General features: G+C 23.9%; 2 protein-coding genes across 2 annotated transcripts; both read right to left on the minus strand.

Annotated features, from left to right (window-relative positions):
* Positions 1 to 212: 212 nt before the first annotated feature.
* LOC113556866 (neuronal membrane glycoprotein M6-a) lies at positions 213 to 3,997 on the minus strand. Its single transcript, XM_026962067.2, has 7 exons — positions 3,800 to 3,997; positions 2,714 to 2,866; positions 2,164 to 2,323; positions 1,361 to 1,520; positions 1,140 to 1,290; positions 895 to 1,043; positions 213 to 514 (listed from the first exon to the last, which is right to left on the minus strand). The coding sequence occupies exons 2-7, from the start codon at positions 2,853 to 2,855 to the stop codon at positions 389 to 391; spliced, it is 888 nt and encodes a 295-aa protein (XP_026817868.1). The 5' UTR covers positions 2,856 to 2,866; positions 3,800 to 3,997; the 3' UTR covers positions 213 to 388.
* A 3,345-nt stretch (positions 3,998 to 7,342) lies between these two features.
* LOC113557520 lies at positions 7,343 to 21,148 on the minus strand. Its single transcript, XM_026963089.2, has 15 exons — positions 21,046 to 21,148; positions 20,830 to 20,969; positions 20,538 to 20,718; positions 17,745 to 17,935; positions 17,377 to 17,466; positions 16,833 to 16,940; positions 16,200 to 16,292; positions 14,534 to 14,623; positions 13,581 to 13,751; positions 11,538 to 11,777; positions 11,161 to 11,385; positions 9,794 to 10,027; positions 9,441 to 9,545; positions 7,624 to 7,820; positions 7,343 to 7,437 (listed from the first exon to the last, which is right to left on the minus strand). Exons 3-15 carry the CDS (start codon positions 20,629 to 20,631, stop codon positions 7,419 to 7,421), a joined length of 1,857 nt encoding a protein of 618 aa, XP_026818890.1. The 5' UTR covers positions 20,632 to 20,718; positions 20,830 to 20,969; positions 21,046 to 21,148; the 3' UTR covers positions 7,343 to 7,418.
* Between the last annotated feature and the right edge of the window lie 2,182 nt (positions 21,149 to 23,330).

Below are 23,330 nucleotides of genomic sequence, written 5' to 3' on the forward strand. Positions count from 1 at the left end.
AGTTAAAAATAAAATAGGAAACAAAATCAGGAATATAAATTATGTTTTGGTAGTTGCAATTTTAAATAAATTTAAAGAATACAATTTTAGTATGGTTATTAATACAAAATTAATTTAAAATTATTATATATATAATCTTACGATATAATTTATATAGTAAAATTTAAATTATAAAATCATATGATTAAAAAATAAAAATTCTTTATAATAAATATAAATAAAAATATTGTCTTTATTTGAGACATAACTTAAGCTTAAATAATAAAGTGTTTAATTATCAGTGATTAATTAGACAATAGGATTAACATTTAGAAACCCTGTAGTGTAGTACATTTAACAATAGTGGAATGATGTATGCAATTAAAAATGTTAAATAGTCAATTAATGTCTAAAATCTTTCTTTTGAAGTGGCAAAATCAGTGTCTTGCAAAAGTTGCAACTCTTGAAGTTCTTCAAACTTTTCATGATCTCTGATATGAGCATAATTAGCAGATAAACACATCAGATAATGAACCTATTAAATATAATGTAATTAATAATTATTAGCAAAATAAATATAACATCTCTTTAAAACTAGTAAATAATTATTTTATAAATTTAACAGTTTTATATTTAAACACTTATGCCTAATGTAAAATAACAAATAAATGCATTAGTTTGTGGAAAAATATCAAATATACATGGCCAATTTGTTTATGAAACTTAAACTTAGCCTATCAATTTTTAAATATTACTAAAAACAATATATAGATGTATGATATATTAGTTTTGAAAATTGTCATTGAAAACTATATAATGTCTTGAGTTTTGTGGGACACAATATAAAAATAAATCCTGGTCTTATATTATTTTACATAAATAGTTAAATAGACTTAAATAAATAATTTTTATTACCAAGCTTATTAGTATCAAAATTACACCAAAAGTAGCCATCATAAACATAAATTCTGATTTTTCAACAAAATCTCTGCAGAAGAACTTTATTTCTCGAACTTCACATATCTTCAAATATTCAACACGAGTCGACTGTGGAAATAGGAAAACTAAAACACAACATTTTATTTTATTTTTATATTAACAATTAAGTACATAATTGATAGAACACAGCATTCAAGTATTAATAGAAGTTGTACACTTACTAAATTGTGTTAAGTCAATGCATTGGTGATTATCTTGAACTTGGGTGCTAACACACATTTTCCAAAATACGGTTAATATAAATGTTGAAACTATCAGTAAACCAAATACAAAAATCCAAAAAAACTGGAGTACGTAAATAATACCCATAAACTAAAAATACAATTGTTTACATTAAACATAAAATAATACCTAATATTTTTAATTAAATTTAAATACTTACAACCGCACAAGATATACGACCGCCAACTCTATTTCTCCATGCCTTATATACACGACGACGTGTTGCTCCTGTAGCCAAAAATCCGACAAATATAATCATTAATGTTACAGCTCCCATTCCTGCAGCTATCAAAACCAAAACGGTTTTTACAGTTTCAAGCCTTAAAAATGTATAACAAAAAAATCATAAATAATATATTTAAACTAAAAATTATTTGTATTTATATTTATCATAAATATAATTTTGAATACTAAATAGATAAACATTTATGAGCAAGGATTGGAGCTTAAAACAGAAGCATATTTCTTAGGAAGCTGCATAATATATCTGATTTAATACAAATTAGTTTCATAATATATACAACTCAAATTTAAAAATTTACAATTCATATTTTACCAAATTAAGCGATTTTGTATATTTTAAAGTTGTATACATATTAATACATAATTTGTCAATAAATAAAAAAAACACTTTACAAACCATTTTAAAATCATTTTATATAGATATAGTAATCATTTTAATCATATATATGCCAACAGTAAATTTTAATATTAATGAGAGAAAAAAGTTGAATAAAATATTAATTATTTTTAAAATAAGTGTAAAAAAAATAATTTCTAGATACTTTTTTATATTACAATTCTTGAACAATTATTACAAAAAAATCTTATAAAATATATAATTGCATAATATTAAAATGTGTATTAAAAATCTTTTCGTGCATATATTTAAATATGCACATTTATCATTATTTTTTAATAGTTCCAAGCCCCAATATATATAAAAATAGTAAAAAAATATACCAGCCAATATAGAGATGAAAAACTTGATCTAACACTAATGCACTGAGTGTTACACCACGATACATTGTACAACAAAATATTCCAATACCAGTACAACATAAAAGAGCAGCTATTAAAGTAGCATATGGTATTCGTGTTGTACATGCCACTGAGTTGGTAGCTAAAAATACATAAATATAATACAATTCTCAATCAATATTATTAAAATAAAGTACGATAATTACAAAATTAATGAGATTTTCAGGTTAACTGTTTTATTAATAAACTACCTAAATAAGCTTTAATAATAATAATAAAAACTGAATAATATAGAAACTAAAATTTTAAAATCTTAAAAGTACTTTCTGCCAAGACAAAAATTTTATTAACTATAATTTTTAACAAAATTACGTATACATTATTAATATTTTATATAATAGTAAAAAAAATAATTAAAATTATCATACCTCAGTACTAAAAATATATTTAAAATTTTAACTTTTAATACCTTGTAAAATTAAAATGTAGTAAATATAGTGTAGTAAATCTATGGTAATAATTATTTACTTACATGCTGCATCACCAGCTCGTATCTTGTAACTAGAATGTAACGAATACTCAGAATAGCGTCCAAGAGTTTCTCTAGAAGGGTTGTAATGTGAACTTTGCAAAGGCATTTCCATTTCAGGTCTTTGGAAACTGTACTTATTCATAGTTTAAAATGCTAAAACAATCATCAAGAACAAAATTAGTTAATAAAAGCAATTAAATCTTAATATGGGTATTTCAGAGAAAAAAATATCTTTGGTTTATTAATAAAACATGCCACTTGAATTTAACATATAATCTCTAGTGAAAATTCATTATATTTTTATAATTAATTATTGTTAAAAGAATTGATAACTACAAAAACATATACAAATATGTAATGACTATGACTTACACAATTTTAATAATATTTAAATTAAATTTAAGCTATTACCTACTTATAGTTTATACCGTGTTCCTAAGAATAAAATAAATTACAATAATTAATAGCAATATAAATATATGATATTATTATATACTTAAGGCCATTTTTACAATGTCTAGTTAAGCTTTAATGGACACTTAACCAGATTGTAAGAATGGTCCTAAGTATTATGTAACATAGATGTATCCACTCAGTCTTTTTCCATATGTATTGTTTTATCTTAACAAATTAAAACTAGTCACTTAGATACTATATTTCTTTAATTTGAAAAAATGTATAATCATCTGACATCATAAAAACACTAAATATGTTAGAATTCTTTTACATTACCCCAACATTATTTTATAAGGAAAAAACTAATATACTAGGATCCCTTCATTGCAAGTAACACTAGAACCGCAGTTTGTTTAGCTGCACAAATATTCCAAATATATTATGTAAATATAATGGATAGAATGATTTAAACAGGTATTAAGGAACAATTATTAATGTCCACATAACCTAAATAGTTGTAGTTATATACTAGCTACTCAAATGACTATGAAAAAATCTTTGTCATTTTCTAATCGGTTTTTTATTCGAAACAGGTTGATCATTGATTCTGTTTACTAGAAACTTATAAAAACTATAATATTATTTCATATTCGCGTCCGACTAATTTATTGTATTATAATTTGTACTTACGCCAATTAAACAAAAGTCATCATAACTAATGCGAACAAAGATTAAATCGTTGAATATAGAACAGTTTAAAATACAATTATAACTAAACTAAAAATGGAATGAGGGTAAGAGTTACAAATATATTAAATAATAATGTTGATAAAACAAACAATAAGTTAGGTTTTGTTAAATCGACTATTTACGTTTTACTGTTATCAAGTTTTGTTTTGTTAAGACAAAAAAAAACGATAAATGACGAACTGAGTCGGTGGGCGGTGATCATCAATGTGAAAGTCGACATTTTGACAAGTCAATCTGTTGGAGGCTTGGAGGTAAATTATTGCTGAAACTAAGATTCTCGATGAGTGGGACTGACTACTTGTAATAAGCCCAGATGGCAGGTTGTTTTTATCTGTCTAGTTCCAACTACCTGGTGCTCAACGCAGGTATAATTATTTTACTAAAAGTTTTTTTTTGTACATTTATGATTATGTATTGTAATATTTATAAATTTATATTAAACTGAAAAAAAGCCCTGACTGCAGTATGCAGCTACCATTCAGCTCATACATGTAATTTGATCTATTTCGATTTTTGTTATAACTATAATCTTATCTGTTACTTATAACTTATAAGATAGTTGCTGTTAATACTCGATTCCCTATTTTCATAGTTTGTTTTACCTTGATATGAGCATGAGCAATTGTTTTTTTCGTTATTACATATTTTATCTTTTATCATACCAATTTGGATTTTTTTCGTAAGTCGTAACTGCAGTCTGCAACTCTTTCCTGACTAACACGCGTGAAGACATATATTATGAAGTTGATTGTAAAATTATTTACCTTTTTGTTTGCTTTAGTTGGTTATTTCATCATCTCTGTCCTTCAAATATTTACCGAATTTCATAACCTACTAAGTTTTAGTTTATTTAATATTCCTGTATACCTATCTGTATGTTAAAACCTGTAGCAATGAAGCCTGCTGGGTCTCTGGAATTTATTCTAAATTTCAGTAACTCCAATTTATTTTATTTTATTGAAGGCACTATTATCAGTAATTTAGTAAAATTGCGTGTAAAATTTGTTCAGCAATATTAAGTGATCTTGATGTATTAGATATTTTTATTCTAAACATTAAAAATACCTAAAAATAGTTATATTGTTAAATGTAGTTAACATTTTTACAAAAATGTATTACTTTTAATACTGCGTAGTGTTGTAATTATTCTATTATACAGTATGACACGCAAGATATACAATTTGTGATATTGAGTACGTACCTAATCAATATGTTTTATCCTATTATTAATTACCTATACAAGTATAAAATATCTGAATACGCACAATACAACTATACAAGGAAAATGTTAATAATAAAGATCAAAATTTTAAATTTGACGTTACTTGAAAATAAGAAAGTTGTAATAAGTAAAAGTAAAGAAACCACAGATATATAAACATGTTTATATATCTGTGAAACACATCGAATTAAACGATAATAAAGATAAAAACTAATCAGTATTAAATTGCAAAATTTCGATAAAGGAAAATATATAAAAGTAATAAGTTTTCTCTTAGATTTATTGGATATATCTGATATCTGATATAAACATATATACATATATATATATAGCATACATATATAAGTCTACGGATATAAGTATAAAACCAATTTTGATTAACAAATCTAAATTAAGATAAATATGAACTCGTACGCAAAAATAATGGTACACAATACTAAATACAGTACACACACAATAAGAACCAGTAAAAATGACAGAACATGAAGTATAAAATAGGAATTAGGTATGTGCATCATTCACTAAATTTGATACGCACTCGAAAAGATGTCAACTCATATATATGCCAGTGGCATGCCCAGGTTTTCGATGGGGGAGGTTATATCAAAATATTTAAATAAATATACATTTTTTTATACAATAATAATTAATATGCATTAATAAAGTTAAAAAATCTACTATAATACAAATATGCATTTACACCCAAAATATGCAAAAACATGTACTATTAAACTTTATATAATCATTAGTAATAATTTATTACTATTGTTATGAAATGGATTTGCATCTCAGTTAGCATGTTTTCCTGTGTAGCAAAAAATACATACAAATGCATGAACTTATGAGCCCTGGTTATAAAAAATATTGGATTTAAATATTTAATTGCATTAAAAACACACAAAAATCATATAATTATACAAAAAAATACATAAAAATTGCATTGTAAAGTTGCAAGTCTTATAAAAAAAAACTTTAATTTCTTAATTATAATTAATAATTAAATATATTTCCAAATTATGTTCATTAAAATTAAATCTTAGATTACTTAAAATATGTTTGTACAAAGAAAAATACATTCTACTTCTATTACACTAGTTATTGATGCATGTTTAAAAAAATAAATAATTTAGGAGTTATATCTAAATAAACATACCTGACATAACTTCGTAGTAAGATTTTATAATTTTATATACTTTATTTGTTTTTCAATTATATACGTAAATTTATCTTTAGTTTTTTTTTCTATTCAGACCAGGAATATTTGTTAAAATATCTTCAATTTTTTTTAAACATATTCATACTTTAGGTAGCTCACTATTCAATTCTCCCAAGTTTGTAAGGTTATTAATGGATAATTCAGTTAAGTATAATTGTATAAATGTTATAAGCCACATTTATCTGCATTATTTTGTACAAGCTGTTTCAGCTTTTCCACACTAATAGAGATTAACATTGTTTTTTAAACTTTTAATCACAATTAAAAATTTTTCAAAATTATTTGTATAGAAAAGTACAGCTTTTAACTATATTTCCCACCTTGTAATAATAGATTTGGGAGGTAAAGGTATACCCGGTATTTCTTTTTTTGTACTTATTTATTCTTGAAGGTACTTTTAGGAAAGCTTCTTTTTCTAAATTAAACAAAATAAGTTACATATGTATTTAGATTTTATATATTAAATAGTATTAAATTAAGTTTAGTTAAGACAGTTAAGTGTTTTGTTCATTAAAACTTACAAAATTAAAAAAAATCTAAAAACGTGAGAAATTGCAAAAAATTGCATTATAAAATTAAATAGGCAGAAAATAAAAGAACAATATAATTTATAAGAAATAACTTAATAACTTAATCAAATGCAATCATTTTATAACAACTCTATATCTAATAATTTGTTTTCCAAAAGTCAGCAAAAAAAAGTCTATGGGGGGGATATTCCAAAGGATTAAAATTTAAATCTATGGGTATTATGATACAAACCAGAACTTGTAAATATTGTAGTTCATTATCTCTCCATGCTATACTATACACTGTTTAATTATTATTATTTAAAAGAAATTACAAATCATAACATACAGAAAACAAACCAGAGTAAAGTTTTTTTGCTACTTAATAATATTCAAGAAAAGATTTTATTTGAACTAAAACAAAAAAAGTGCTAAAATAGTATTGCTCTTCTCTTTATTTTTGTGCGTGTTTAAATATAAATATAAAAATTTTAAATATGTAATATTATTTCATATAAAACTTTATTATGAAATATATTACTAAGCTTAGAATAAATATTCACTATAAATAAAATCCAAAATTATTTCTTCTTTACAACAAATACTATTTCATTAATTCAACTTGTATAATCTAAAACATAACAAAATCATCATAAAATTAAAATAATATTATTTAAAAACTGTAAATATATTATGAATTAGATATTTGCACTTATAATTGAATTCAAAATTGTCTACGATAAATCGTAAAATATGCTATGAATGGTTATAAATTTCTAATGCATCACAAACAATTCATACTATTTATATTACTAACCTTGAATATAAAATAATGTTGATAAATGTATCAGGATATGCAATATTCCATAGCTGAACACATGGAATTTGACCCTTGAAATCTTTAAGTTTATAAATTGAAACATTGGTATTATAACCCAAAATGTTAAATAACTCTTCTACTGTTCTACTAGTTACATCTTCAGGTGGAAACATATGTAGTGCTACTTTAACAGCCTACAAATTAAAATGAGCAGATTTTTAATGAAAACAATAGTTATTTCTACATTGCATTTATACATGATATATATAATATAATATGCATTATATAGCAACATAAAAATTCACAATTTTTCACAACTAATGTCAAATTTAATATAATTGATTTTAAAATATAAATTCTATACATAGTTTGTATATTACATGTTTAATTAATATTAAACTATTGTACATCGTTTGGCATCAGTATATTTAACAATAGAATTGAAAAATATTATGAAAACTTATTATTTATTTACTTAATTCTAATTTAAAATTTGAAACTCATTTTCAATCTTCAAATATTGTGGAGAGTTTGGTATTTCTATTTAAAAATAATATGTTACAACAAGATTAAACTGAAGTATTTGGGTGACTGTAACTAAGATCAACACATAGATTTTAATGCAATATATATATGTATATTTTTATATCTATTTATATCAGTAATTGAATAAGTCAGTTTATTTTTAATTTTATATATACATTATAAAATTTATATTGAATTTTCAAGTTTAACCTGTATTAAAAGTTGTTTTAATATTTGATGTACAACAAACTTATTATGTACTTTTCAATATTTTATATGTAAATGTGCAAATGATGTACAATATATTTTGGTGCAGATAAACAGACAATATGCAAATCATGACTTAGTTAGCTTTAATATAAAAGTGAATTACCAACCAAGAGATGAGTAAGTAAAATACTAAAATTTAAAAATACTCATAATCAGGGCTCAGAAATTATAGCACTGGAAAAATTAATTTTTAGCACTTAAATATTAATATAAATTATGTTATAAATAGCACTAAAAATTGAAAAATATGCAAAATACAATTTTCAACAAATTTTTTTAAACATGAAATTTAAGATATATTTAAATTTACAGATTTTTAATGTTTTTCATAGAATATTATGGTAGGTATCGACAGAAATACGACTGCAGCACGATAATACAATGAATCCAATGATAGTATATGTACGTAGATAGATAGTACAATGTGACCACAGATATAAAAATATATGTATATATTGTTTTATATATCTGTGGATATAACTGACACGATTTTAAAAATACACGAAATTGAAAACAAACGGAATTATCCAATTTAATCAACAATAACAACGGTCTAAGGCCGTTTATTTCGGATGCGTACCATCTTAAAATAAAACAATTTGTTTTCGTTCACATATTCGTAGGCTATTTGGTAGGTAATTTAGTTTTTAAAAATATGCCCATAAACAGCATTTATAACTCCAGATTAGCAAAATAGCTCCTATAATATGTATTTATGTGAAAATATACACAAAAATAGCACTAAAAACCTTAAATTAGCAAAACAGCAGTAATAACCGTAAATATGCAAAAAATAGCAAAATAAAATTTCGTGCATGATATCAGAGAAGTGTGAAACATATTTGTATCTTACTTTGGATGTTCTAGGATGTACCAAAAAAAATATGCATTTGCTAGAACTTCCGAGCCTTGCTCATAATTTTACTTTAAAATTGCTATATAATTCAAACTGTTTTTAAGACATAGACAAGACAGATTTATTACACTATACCAATCTCTTAAAAGTAAATTTAACTTACTTGATTTGGAATTCGAACAAGATTGACATTAATTTTGGACAGATTAATTAGTGTAGTTAGTTCAACAACCTTGAAACATCCATAGTCAATAAAATATACTTTAACCTAAAATTTGAAAATCAAAAATACATTAAAACTAACAAATATTTACTTTATTTTTCTAAGTATAAATTATTGCCTATGTTATAAAACTGTTCTTCTATTTATTTAACACATTTAGTGTACATCAATTATTAGATAATTTTTGAATTAAAAATAATCAATCAAACAGTATTAAACTGATAATAAATTTTAACAAATATTTAACCTTATGTATTAAATTAATAAAAATAAAATTGCTTATAATTAATTACCTTGCTATCAGTAACAAAAAACTCTACTTTAACCCTACCCTTGATGTTTCGTTCATAATAAGTCAAATATATATTTTTATAATCAATATCTCTATCATTTTTTAAACAAGGTCCAAAAAATTGATCTGTTGAAAAAAGTTTTTCCAGAGATTTGATTAAATCTTGATTGAACTGCATATAAAAGTATCCATTTTCAACTGATATTAATTTAACTTCTGCAGAATCATATCCATCCTAGATAAATAATAAAAAATAAAGTTATATTTAGAATAATAATTTTTGCATGCTGACACCTCTCCCATCAGTTATCTTTTATATTTATAATAAGTTCTTATATTTCACTGATATTAACAGATGCTAAGTTTAGGGCAGTTATGTATGAAAAAAAGAGGATAATAAACCAATATTTTTAATTTATATACTTAAGTAAAATTAAGAATAATATTTTCAAAGGTATGGCACATTGATTTGGCTAAATATTGTCTCCAAATTATGTTATATTCATTTAAATCTACATAACATTTTTTTTTCATTTTTAAAGTCAAACGATAATAAAATATGATACTAATGTCAAAAAAATATTTTTATTTTTTTTAAATGAACTTAAAAAAAACAACTACACAGGTTATTATTTTCTATATGGGTATAATAGAGAGGTTTTATAATTATATAATGGTTACATAGAAGAAAATAATTAAGTTTTTGATTTTACATATTATTGTTGAACAATGGTGAATATTAACTATAGTTGTTTTTTTCTTTTTATTAATGAGATTTTAATTTATAAATTATTATATTTCTATTATAGTTGTTGGATTATATAAATATATATTATAGATACGAATGTGTTATTAAATATTTTCTCATAGTTGCATTGATTAGATTGTTCATGTGTAAATTTAAGAGAAAAAACAAATATTGTGAAAACATCCTCTAAAACTTTTTTAATGTTTTAAAAAATAATAACTGTTGAATAAAACAATATTAAAACAAAGAATATTGTATTGTAATTATTCCTTTATTTAAAAATAATTATATTTTTAATCGAATAGTTATAAATATTTTGTCAACTACTTAAATTTTAAATTGTGATGGAAATATAAATTCCATGGCATTCATAATCATAACTTAAATGATCCATACAAACTGATAAAGCAAAATTTAGTATATTATACAGGAGATGAATACATATATAAAAAAAAATGATTGTGAATAAATACATTTTGAAGGTAAATTTATTGAGATATGAGTTGCTTTGGACAAGTTGTTATTAATTATTAATGAATTAATATATTACTATAAAGACCAAAGCGTTTAAAGAGTTATCAAGGTGTTTGATATATTTATGTTTAATAATGATAACTTACTCCACAAGTAATCTTTGGTGTTACTTTTTCATAAAAACTATTGATTATTATGTCATTTATATTCATCATAGTTTCCAAATCATACAAAGTCACAGTAGGGGGATTTGTAATGACACTGTCTGGAATAAGAATACACTTGGTTTCCAATAGTTTTTCAATTACAATTTCTTTAATGAATGGAAATTCATCAAATAGTTTTATTTTATATAATACAGCCTTCATTGCCTGAAAACATTAAAATTAAAAATCGAATGTTATTAAGTATTTAAATAAATAAGTGCTTGAAGTGGCCTCTTCAAATGTGCAATTTTTTTTTATGTTTATTTTATTAGATGAATAATAACATAATATTAACATCATATTTAATATTTAATTACCTGACTACAGATCTGAACAAATTTTGGATCCAATGAATAAATTTGATGTTGATTTACAATTATTGATTTTCCAGTGTCAATAAAAAAACATTCAATTGAGTTATCAAAATAAATATTGTCAACAACAATACGATGCCACTTATTCTGATGATGCAGTGCGTAATAATAACCAATGATTGGAGTAGTATTTAATGGAGTTCTCATTCTGTTAAATTCTATTTGCATTCCCAATAAACTGCACTGAATAATAACAAACAATGGAATAATGTTAGAACACTGTTTTGGTTATTAGTAAGTTATTATTAAATAAAAGCTAAAAGATACAACTCTCCATTATGTATAGACAATAAAATATTATGAATATTATTTATGTACCATATTTTTTATAGATATATTCTAGCAAATTTGTGTTCAGCAGAATCTATTTTATGCTGTTAGCTTTAATATTAAAGTTAATTTACTTACTATCAAACTTAAAGGTAATAATATTACCTAGAGCATCATGTAGGCTTTTATTTTTATTTTAAAATTAATTATGAGCATTTTTTAATTTTAATATTTTGTGTAGCTATGTATAACTTACTTTAAAAATTAAAATATCAATAAAAGATTATGACAAGTTCTAGGTAAATTCACTCTTAATATTAAAGCTAACAGCAGTGGCATAGTTACGAGGGGGCAAAGGGGCGCTTTCCCCCTCAACCACCTCTGAAAATTAAATTTTAAACAAAATTTGGCAATTTAAAAAAACTGTATATTAAAAAAAATATTTTTTTGATTGATGTTGTTGAATTGATAAATATATATATATAATTATTATTGTTAAGAATAATTTTGTAAGTTTGTAAAACAATATACCACATTAACTTTTAGTATTTATATAAAAATAATACTTTTTTATTTAAATTAAATATGTAAGAAGTTCTATAATATTAATAATATTAAGTTCTATATTCTATCATTTATTTTATTATTTTTATTTACTAGAATAAATTACTAATTACTACCTATATACTTGTGTATTTGACTTAATATAATCCATGATTATTATGAACAGCACTCGGGACAAAGCATTTGCTTATTTTTATGGATTGACTTCAAATGTAGCAGAGTGCTAAGGAAGTGTATATCATGTTGCAACATGTTCAATTATGAAATTTTAAAGTGTATTTTTTTTCTTTTTTCAACGATTTTTAAAAAAAATGCTTAACTCTAGTTTTTCTGATTATTTTTGTTTTTTTGACCAGTTTTTCTATTTTTTCTATTTTTTCAGAAAATTCCTCGGAAAATCTATAAAACAATAAGTCAAAATGTCTCGAAAGTGAAGTTTGATTTTTTTATAATATTAAGATTTATTTATTTTTTTGGTTTTTTAGTTAGAAACTTTTCCTAATCATTTTGTTTCAATATTTTTGTAATATTTAATTATATTATTTTTAGCATAATTACAAATTATGTTTTTTGATTAAATATTTTTGCTCAAATTTAAGTTTTTTAAATGCTTATTTGAGTGCTTATAATATAATAATATAATATTTGCTTATAATATATGATGTTTTTAAGCGCTTAATTTAATGAGTTTAAGTGCTACAAGTCCTGAACCCTGGTTACAAACAATTTTGAAATTTTGCGCCCCCAACTAAAATTCTTAGCTACGCCACTGACTAACAGCATAAAATGGATTCTGCCAAATTTGTTATGATAAATGTTAATAAGACAGAGACTAACATATGGGTATGACGTCCTCATAAGTTATAAAAAAATGTTATGGTTTATACCAAAATATATTATCTAATAGGTAATAAGTAATAATACTGTACGAAAAATTGAATTTTTCAAATAATGACTTATTAATGTTTTTTTTTGAAAATGAAGAGCCAAAATAATAATAAATGTAATTTTAATTTAGGAATCATACCTGTTGTTATAAGTAAACAATTAGGTTACCCAGAGAACAAAGATAATACACCCAGTTTGTAAACTTACATTATTGAAACATATAATTATTAGTAATAAATAAAATTGATTTATAAATCTACTTACATTAGTATTATGATCTTCTAGCACGACACAAATGTTTGAAGGACTATACACGGCAGTCACAGTTACAATTTTCTTGCATTTACTTTCAAATGTATAATGATTAATTTCCAAGTTAGTCTGCTTATTGTTATTTGCAGGTAATTCTTTAGGTTGTATTGGTATATTATATGCCTTAATGATGAACAATTCAAATAAGATTTCAAAATTGTACATTTTATGTTAAATTGGTGATTTATTTTAAAAGGATGTAGTACCCGCATGAGTCATTTCCATCTTACATACGTACAACATAGCAAATTTTCATTCACAAGTTTCAATATTGTGCTGTTAGTTTTGATAATTAAGTGAACTGACCTATTATAAAATTTAAAAGTAAGATTATTATCCAGGGCCCCACAGCCTTTTATTGATATTATTATTCTTATTAAGTTATTATCTTTTTGAAACTGCACATTCTAAAATGATCATAATTTACTTAAAAATAATAATATCACTAAAAGGCTATATGGGGCCCTGAGTAATAATCTTAATTTAAATTCTATAATAGGTCAGTTCACTCTAACAACAAAACTAACAGCACAATAGTGAAACTGGTGAACGAAAATTTGTTATGTTGTATGTGTGTAAGACGAAGACAATATATGAAGGTACTACGCCCTCTTAATACACATAAATTAAACTTGATATCATCTGTTTTGATTATTTAGTTATGTTTGTAAAACATAAACCTTGAAAGTTATTAAATTCATCAATTTATTTTAAAACATTGATAATTTTGTAATAGTTTATGTTAGAATTTCTAACTCAAACCAATAAACAAAAACTTATGTTTAATGAAATGATAACTTATAAGAACAAATATTAAACTATAATTTTATTTTTTTATAAATAAAAATAAAACCACCCAATTCATTAAATGTATAACATGGGTTAATTAATACGTATTAGTTTACCATATCATGGATATTGCATTTTTTTGTGAAAATTTCTGATAGTTCTAGAAATGATTCTTCTGATATAGTTTCATTTTTTAATTCATTGTTCTAGAAAAAAATTAATTAATAATTAAAACCTATTATAACTAATTATATTAGTATAGGAGAGTATAAATGGATTTACAAAGTATGCCAGGATTCCTGTTTTTGGATTTATGCACATACCTTTAAGTAAATTTCTTTCATGGGTATACATAAGCTTTTAATTTATCATCACCATAATATATACTGTATACACTAAATTTGAAAAATAGTAGTCAAAAAACACAATTAGTGGTTGATATTGTCACAAGGTTGGACTAGGGCACCGGGACATCAGGATATTTCCTGTTGGACCGCCATGAAAATGAGACTATGGAGGCTGCAGTAGACTATTAGGAGGCAGTAATAAGCAGTACAGGGGCCATATTAAAATTTAAAAGTGAAAATATTGTTATAAGTGAGTGAAAAATTACTTAGCAACATCTTTATAGCACAGTTGTGAGCAGTGGCCTTATTTCCTCGGTACGTTTGTATGAGCTAGTCCAACCCTGGATATTGACAATATAATGTTATTTTGATAACAAGCAAAATGTGTAGATATTTAAGTAATTAAAAATAGATCTGTAGTCAGAATGTAAGATCTATGGTGTACGATTATTGATAAAATAATATGGGCGAGTAATTCAAAACTAAATAATTATAAAAATAATATTATATATTTTGTTTATCATATTAAACTATTTTCCCACAATATTTTGAATAAATTGATAATATTATATTGTCAATTTTTTTAAATTATTTATGTTATTGTTACACGAGTAGTTTTTTTTATCCTTTTTTTTAAGAAATGTTTTTGAAATTTGATTACTGAAAATTATTTTTAATGTAAAAGTCCAAATCAATTATATTTTAAACTAGACACTTATCAACTAAATAAAATTATTTAAATGTATTTTAAGCTGGGATATTATAATATTTATCAGCAGAAATTTTTAAAGTATAGGTATATATTTATAATATAACAAAAACTAACTACACTTGTTTTAGTTCATGTATTAAAAATATTTTAACCCCCTCCACCTCCCCAAATTGATCATGGAAACGTGGTTTCCATGAGCCATCACTGTTTTATGGTAAGATGATATTGACTCAAAAGTTAATAGTGTGATACAAATGTATATTATCATAATAATTAAATATTAATAATATAATAAATGCAACGTTTTCAAAAAAAATTATATCAATTAACCTTAATACTAAGTCAAATAAATTACTTAAATTATAATAAACATAACAAAAAACATATCACGAAACAAAGTTAGTGATATAAGCTGGTAGACTATCTCTGGTTAGAATTGTTACAATGATATATCAAATTTAATACATCTATTTGACCCACTCAACATCTAATGTATAACTAAGTAGTATCCTCTTTTTTTTGCATTTCATACATATCAAAAATATATAAGTTCAAATTCAAAGAATTTCCAAAAAGCCCCAAATATCAAAATCATAAAATATTTATACTATCCATCCAATAACTGCTACTAGAATGCTGGACATATGTATGGCATTTAAATTTCTTATTTAAAAATACCTAGCATTGAATAATATTAAAAAAAAAAAAATGTATTATACTAACCTCAATTTGATTAATATCTTTTTTCTTATATTTTTGTAATCGGTCTTGAGCATATACTTTTGGTTTATCTTTTTTTTTTAATAATTTATTTTCCTGAAATAAATACACATTAAATTTTAAGTTGAAAAATTGTATTTTAAATGTTTCAAATTATATATCTAGAGTTGTAAAAATTAGTAGGTATGCAAGTCTGGAGCCAAAAAAAATACTTTTGCTTTGATACTACATAACATCAGTATAAAAAACTAGATTAAATAGCAAGCTTCATTTAATAACCCAATCCAAAAAGTATAATCTGGTAACTAAGTAAATTGTTTCAGTATCATAGGTTTTTTGTGTATACATAGATTAAACATTTTGGTCATTGTAGTATTGTAAACTAGAATTACAGTATTAGCAGGCTATATAAATAATTAATTGTATGCAAATAAAAGAAATGAGGCTTTGCTTATTCAAAAAGGTTTATATTTATCAAGATCAGCTTATGATTAATATATTTCATATGAATATTAACTACCCTGCCAATCAATAGATTTTAACATAACAAGATTTAATGTCCTTTTTGGTAACCTAATAATTTTAATTTATATTATACATAATAAATAATTATACATTTTGATAAATAATACATACATAATCTTTTTTTGGCCATCTTGAGTTATTTTTGTTAGCAGGATTTACATCAGCTGTATGTTTTTTTAAATTATCGACCTGTTGTCTTTTTTTTCTCAACTTAAATTGCTATAAATAATCATAAACATATTTCAAAGAATTAATAATATAAGTACTAAGAATTAAAAAATCATAAACAAAAGTGCATATATCTTTTAATTATTATACATATAAGAAATTAAATAACAAAAAGAATAAGTACTATAATTTAAACTAACAATCAATTAAGTATAAGCTATTTATATAATACCTAAAACAAATTATAAATAAATAAAAATATCATAGTACCTAAGTACTTCATTAAAATATTTATTCAAATATATTAGCAGATAATGGGTATTTAAACAAACACTTTTCAATTAAAATGTATACAATAATTTTAGCTCTGTATTTAAATATCATAGGATATAAATTACATAAAAAAAAAAATAATAAAAATATATAGGTGTTAAAAATCTAAATTATTTAAAAATAATGAATAACTAATAATATGTAATAAACTAACCATGGAATTGTTGTTGGAGACATAATAGTTATTATTAAACTTCTTTTGTGATACCAAAGCAGATGACGTTAATTTTGATTTACGTTTAGACTAAAATAAATAAGCAACAATAAAAATTATTTACAAAATTATTAGTGACAAAGTAAATACTATTCAGTAATTGACAATATCAATGATGTTATAAAAATAAATCTACCATTCATTTTAAAATATATAATTGACTGATTTGTTGAGAATTTTATTGCGCACTTGAAATTAAAAGAAATAGTAGAACTAATAATAAAGGATTGAAATATTAGGAAAATTACATTTAATGAAACTGTATTATTCTTAAAAGTATTTTAAATATTCGTTTATTTTTTTTCTACCTTAGTTTTTTGTTTGCTTATCATTTTTTCTAAGTGTTGAGTCTTTCCACCACTTACAACATGTACAAATATGTTAATTCCTTTATTTTTTATTTTGAATATATTTTTCAGAGAATTAAGGAATTCTTCTATGGAATTGAATCCTAGATTTCGATATGGTATATGTTCACCAATTAAATTATAATAATCAGCTGAAATCAAATGAAATAATTTTTAAATATTATAGTTTACAAAAATATAATTTATATGTAGGTAAAGATGAATCATTATTATAGCTTATTGCAAATGCATATTTCATAATAGCAATTTTTTTTATATATTTAAATAAAAATACATATTTATGGATAATATATAAATTGTATTTTCTACAATATTCATTAATAAAATAGTGTATATATAATTAAAATTGAATTTCATTCATGATAGTTATTTAATAAAAAGGTTATTTAATTTTTTTAATAATGATATAAAACCCTGTCTTTATTTGTACAAGACTTAGTTTTAAATAATGTCAAAAGAATTTTTCAAAATACAAAAGTATGCTTTGAAATTATCATAGCAGTTTTCAATTCAAAAAACTGAAATCGATTTTTATTACCTCGTACTGCTATTTGTCACATAATAATTTATTAAATAATATAATATTTTTCAAATACAATCTCATAAAAATAATGTTATTCTGGTTATTTTAAATAAACTTTTTTTACATTTATTTAGATTACCAGTTGTCCAATTGTATTATACAGTCTCATAAGAAATTAAGCACTTTTCCCGTATATCAACTGACCACTCCGACAGTGACAAGGTCAAATTTCCTCCACCTTGCTAGCCGACGTTTCCCAATAACAACATAATATGAACATTTACAACTAATATTACTTATTACAAATTATTAATATTAAATTTAATTTGGGAACCGCCCAAAGGACAGGTTGTTTGTGGGAGATGCTCGGAAATATACAACAATCGGTTGGTCGACTGATTATTCTCTTTTGAAATAGGGTATAAAAATTGTATACTGTATGCAGTAGTCGTACATTATTTTTTTATAACTCATGGATTTTTTTTAAGTGATTCTGTGGAGTAAGATAGGATAGGGTAAGTTAGGGTAGGCTTGGATTTTGTTAAGGTTTGTTTTTTTTTTAGCCGTGCCTCACAGGTGTAAACCATAAGTCCAAATGAGTTTTAGTGATCGATAGTGAGAATTAAGGATTTATATCCTAGGTTAGGTAAGTTTAAATTTAAGTTCAAAATGTTACAAGATTCATTGAATTCACAAAAATGTGAAAATTATTAATTATGATAAACGAGTAATAACCTTTTTGTGTGAGTAGTATCAGGTTTACATTTTTAAGTATTTTACAGTAAGAACAAAAAATAAAAAGTAAGACAAAAAATAATAATGAAAATACAGTTACAAAATTATAATATTTAGACAGTGGTAAATGAATAATAGTAATACAAAACAGCATTACATTAATAATAACATAATAATGATAATTAGTTTATAACTAAATTTAAAGATAAATATACATTTCTATTAAAAACAATACGTGACATAAAGAAAAAATCTACATGATTAGTAATAAGATTTGCTAGTTTTAATGCTCTAGGTTAGAAAGAAGTGGAGTTATAATTATTTTTTTTTAAATGGTACATGAAATAAGTTTGAATTTCTTAATCGATGATTTGTTATATTAAACTCCATCATAGAGAGTAATTCTGGGAAAAAAATATGACCATTCAACAAATCATAAATAAACATAATATCTGCAACTTTTCTTCTAACTTCCAAAGATATAAAGCCTAATTCAATTATTCACACATACACGAGTTATTTGAAACAAATGGAACATTTATTTTGTAATTTAATAATTTTATGAATTTATGTTGTACATTTTCAATAAGACCAATAAAAGTGATGTAATTAGGTGACCAGACTGTCGAACCAAACTCAAAATGAAATCTAACAAGCGCAAAAAAAAATAAAGTTTTCAATACATTAATATTTTTAAAATTGATTGTATTTCGATTGATAAAACCAAGCATTTTAAAGGCTTTTTTAATTATAGCATTTATATAAGAAGTGAAAGACAAATTGCAATCATTAATAATCCCTAGGTCTCTAATTGAGGTAACTCTTGTGACAGAACAATTGTCAATTTTGTATTCAAAACTAATGGGATTATCTACGCGTGAAAAAGTAATAACATTATAGTTATTAACAGTTACCAATTATTTGGTAATTTATAAAATTATTAATTTTTATCCTCTACATTATCACTTAAAGTTTGAAAATATAAAACAAGATTCCTTCTACTTTTTAACTAAAAATTAAAAAGATATTAACATCAACTTAATAAAAATGTATACTTAGTCTAATGAATACTATGGCAAAAATGTAAAACATAATATGTAACAACATGTAAATAAATCATGAACATAATATAAATATGTATATTATTATTTGGCTAGTTGATGGCTCATTAAGTTTTTCATGATACTTGTTAATAATTATATATTAGGTCAAGTTTAATAAATAAAAAATCATTTTTAATAGTTTTAAAATATACATCTAAAATTTAAATGTTGTCTTAAAGATTTTTGAACGTATTAAATTATTCAAACACAAGACTTTTTGAACATCTATAATTCAAACTAATATTAAATTCAATACAATTAGAATTAAGTTAAACACTGAATTATGAGGCTAAAATGATGTACACACTTGTATAAATATAGGTACCTACTCTACTTTAATACTAATTATATCGGTCAATATTTAATACTTACATTCAATACAATTTAATTCTACACCACCTTTGTTTGATGTAATAGTGGCTTTTAAATTGGAAATTATCTCATCAATTTCAATTGAATTTGACATGATAGAAAATATTATAATAACGACACTTTAACGTCAATTAATTTTAGTCTTCAATATATTTATTAATATTTTTAAGCAGAAAATACACTAAAACATAATGAAGAACCACCAGTTAACAATTAAAACGTAATTCGTTATTTACTTATACATTAGATTACCGAATTATTATAGTAGTACTATCAGTATTAAAATACTCACGATAAATGAGGATATTTATTATTTAAAAACAACGTTAAAATCACACTCGAACTATAATTAAAAAAAGTTACAATGATCAGCATTCACCGTTCAATAATATAACGTGGTTAATGAACGCGGACTGCCTCCTTAGAGATCACCTATAAAAATATTTTACTTATAAACTATTAAATATATTATATTTATTTAATAGTTAAGAGTTAAATAAATACTGACATTTGAAAAACTACAGTCCACACAAGTTGAAAACTCAAAAGCATGCGTCCTGCCGTACTGTATCAGTACTCAGTAGGTTACGTCATAGAAAACAATATCGAATAATATAATTATTTTCCGTTAGATTTAATAATATGTATAGTCGTGTTCGTGTGTGTATAGTGTACTCTATGGGTGTTATTGTAGTAGTAGTAGTGCGCGTCGACTTGTGTAGTGTTTAAAAATAAAACAACGCGAACGCGTGATATCAACATTCGACAACATGGTTGTAAACATCCACTTTTGATTCGGGTCTGCGCACACATCACCCGCCGACCGTCAAAAACAAAAAGTCACCATGTTAGAATACAAATAATAATAATAATATAATATATTATTCAATTATTGTCGTATCTCGTGTGTGTACTTTTGAATGATGTTGCGGCGTATTCTTGTACAAGCAATGTACATAGTTTACGAACTCTATGATATATATATATCAAATGATACAACACATATATTATATTATATCGTATGGTGTAGCGACGCGTTTCTTTCAAATAATTAATGAAATACGAGCATGTTTAGTTCAGGACGAAGAACACTTTATTATATTTAATTCAAGTATTCAACCATTAAAGTATATTCACACGTCTCTTCTTGGATAAGGATACGAATCGACAACCATAATTTCATCAAGCAAATCCTATACAGAGCAGAAAAAAAATATTATTGAATCACATAATCATAGGTGCTTATGTATTAAAAAACGAACGACATATTTTGTCGTATTTTGGGTGTATTTTTTACATCCATAACAATGAAAAACAAATATATACATATTATATAGAACATAAACGTTTTACAAGTTTTTCAATCATGATTTATATAGGTGACGTGCCGTTCCCCTGTGCAAATTAAAAATACAAGAAGACAGAAGGGGTATGCTAAAATAAATAAAATTTTGAAGGGAAGCTTCGTCCCCTTGCACCCCCCCCCCCGCAATTCGATATACAACACGATAACTATTAAAATGTACACAACTTTTCATAAATGTGACTTCAGTGAAAAAATTTTATTTAATATGGGCAATAAGCATACTGACTACTGAGTAGTGAGCAGTTTCATTCAGAGTTCGGAATATAATATACCTACCTAGTACCTACATACCTACTGATCCTACTGAGCTACTTTGAACAGTTCGGATCCACAGTCAATAAGTTATCAATCAGTTACAAAATTCCAATTAATAATATTATACTTATAACTAACAAATAAATTATTATTATTTTCAAAAAGAAACATCGATAATACATTACGTCCTAGTCTGACTATAGTGTCTCCCGACTCGTATATATGAGTTCAAGTCTTCGACTTCAATATGTATTTCTGGTATATCCGCATATCGATCATGTGTTTGCTCAAACTTAATAGCTCAACCTGTTATCTACGTACGACGTATCATTGTACTAATATTATCAACTATCGATAGACGTAAAATTTCATATTCATAATTCATAGTGTCTCAACACTCGAAATTACGGGTCTACTATGGCCTAATGCTAACAAGTTACCGAACTCAGAAATTATACAGATGATCGACATAATAATAATATAGCAAATTAAAATATTGTTTTTGTTATTAATGTTGTTATTTCCTCGCAATGTAACGATGGAATACTGAAACGACAAATATCTATTTTTATCACTCTTTACAATAATAATAATATATAAGACGGCATGTATTATATTAGCTTCCAATGTGAGGTGTATTTTTATAAATAAATTATAAGAAATAAAAATAGGTTTTTAAAATATTTTATTGAAATCAACAAATGAAAATTATTTTTAGATATTTTTATATCTATTTAATTTAATTTCCTATAATTATTTTAATATTGCGTTTAATGTATCTACTATTCAATTGGGCAAGGATTTGTACCTACTAAATGTTTTTGTAAAGCAGTATACGCAATACGCATATTATATGTTATAAAAATAATAAATATCAAGAGCAGTGGTAACCTGTCGATCCACAGACCATATTATTTTCGTTTAAGCGACAAGGTATCCGCACTGGAAATAGACTGTACACTGTGGCATTACTTGTTAATACATAAATATTGTGGCAGTACGACTATTATATATTTATATATATAAAGAAATAGTCTTATATCTAAGTATATTAAATGTTAATACAAAAAACAAAGCCCTGAGTATTAATTGTATAAATTTAAGTAAGTTCTTCTTCAACATTAAAAAAAATATACAAATTTGAATTGCGAATATTTTTTTTTCGGAAGCAG

The sequence above is a fragment of the Rhopalosiphum maidis genome, chromosome 3 (assembly GCF_003676215.2).
Source record: "Rhopalosiphum maidis isolate BTI-1 chromosome 3, ASM367621v3, whole genome shotgun sequence".
Taxonomy (NCBI): Eukaryota; Metazoa; Arthropoda; class Insecta; order Hemiptera; family Aphididae; genus Rhopalosiphum; species Rhopalosiphum maidis.

What these genes read in the sequence shown, in the direction of transcription:
- LOC113556866 (XM_026962067.2), bottom strand. Translation starts at nt 2,855, where the DNA reads ATGAATAAGTACAGTTTCCAAAGACCTGAAATGGAAATGCCTTTGCAA. An exon ending in ACGAGCTGGTGATGCAGCAT is followed by an intron (nt 2,324 to 2,713) that starts GTAAGTAAATAA and finishes ATGTATTTTTAG; the next exon opens with CTACCAACTCAGTGGCATGT. An exon ending in GTCGTATATCTTGTGCGGTT is followed by an intron (nt 1,291 to 1,360) that starts GTAAGTATTTAA and finishes TTGTATTTTTAG; the next exon opens with TTTATGGGTATTATTTACGT.
- LOC113557520 (XM_026963089.2), bottom strand. Translation starts at nt 20,631, where the DNA reads ATGTCAAATTCAATTGAAATTGATGAGATAATTTCCAATTTAAAAGCC. An exon ending in TTTTTGTTACTGATAGCAAG is followed by an intron (nt 9,546 to 9,793) that starts GTAATTAATTAT and finishes TTCAAATTTTAG; the next exon opens with GTTAAAGTATATTTTATTGA. An exon ending in TTGTTCGAATTCCAAATCAA is followed by an intron (nt 7,821 to 9,440) that starts GTAAGTTAAATT and finishes TTTAATTTGTAG; the next exon opens with GCTGTTAAAGTAGCACTACA.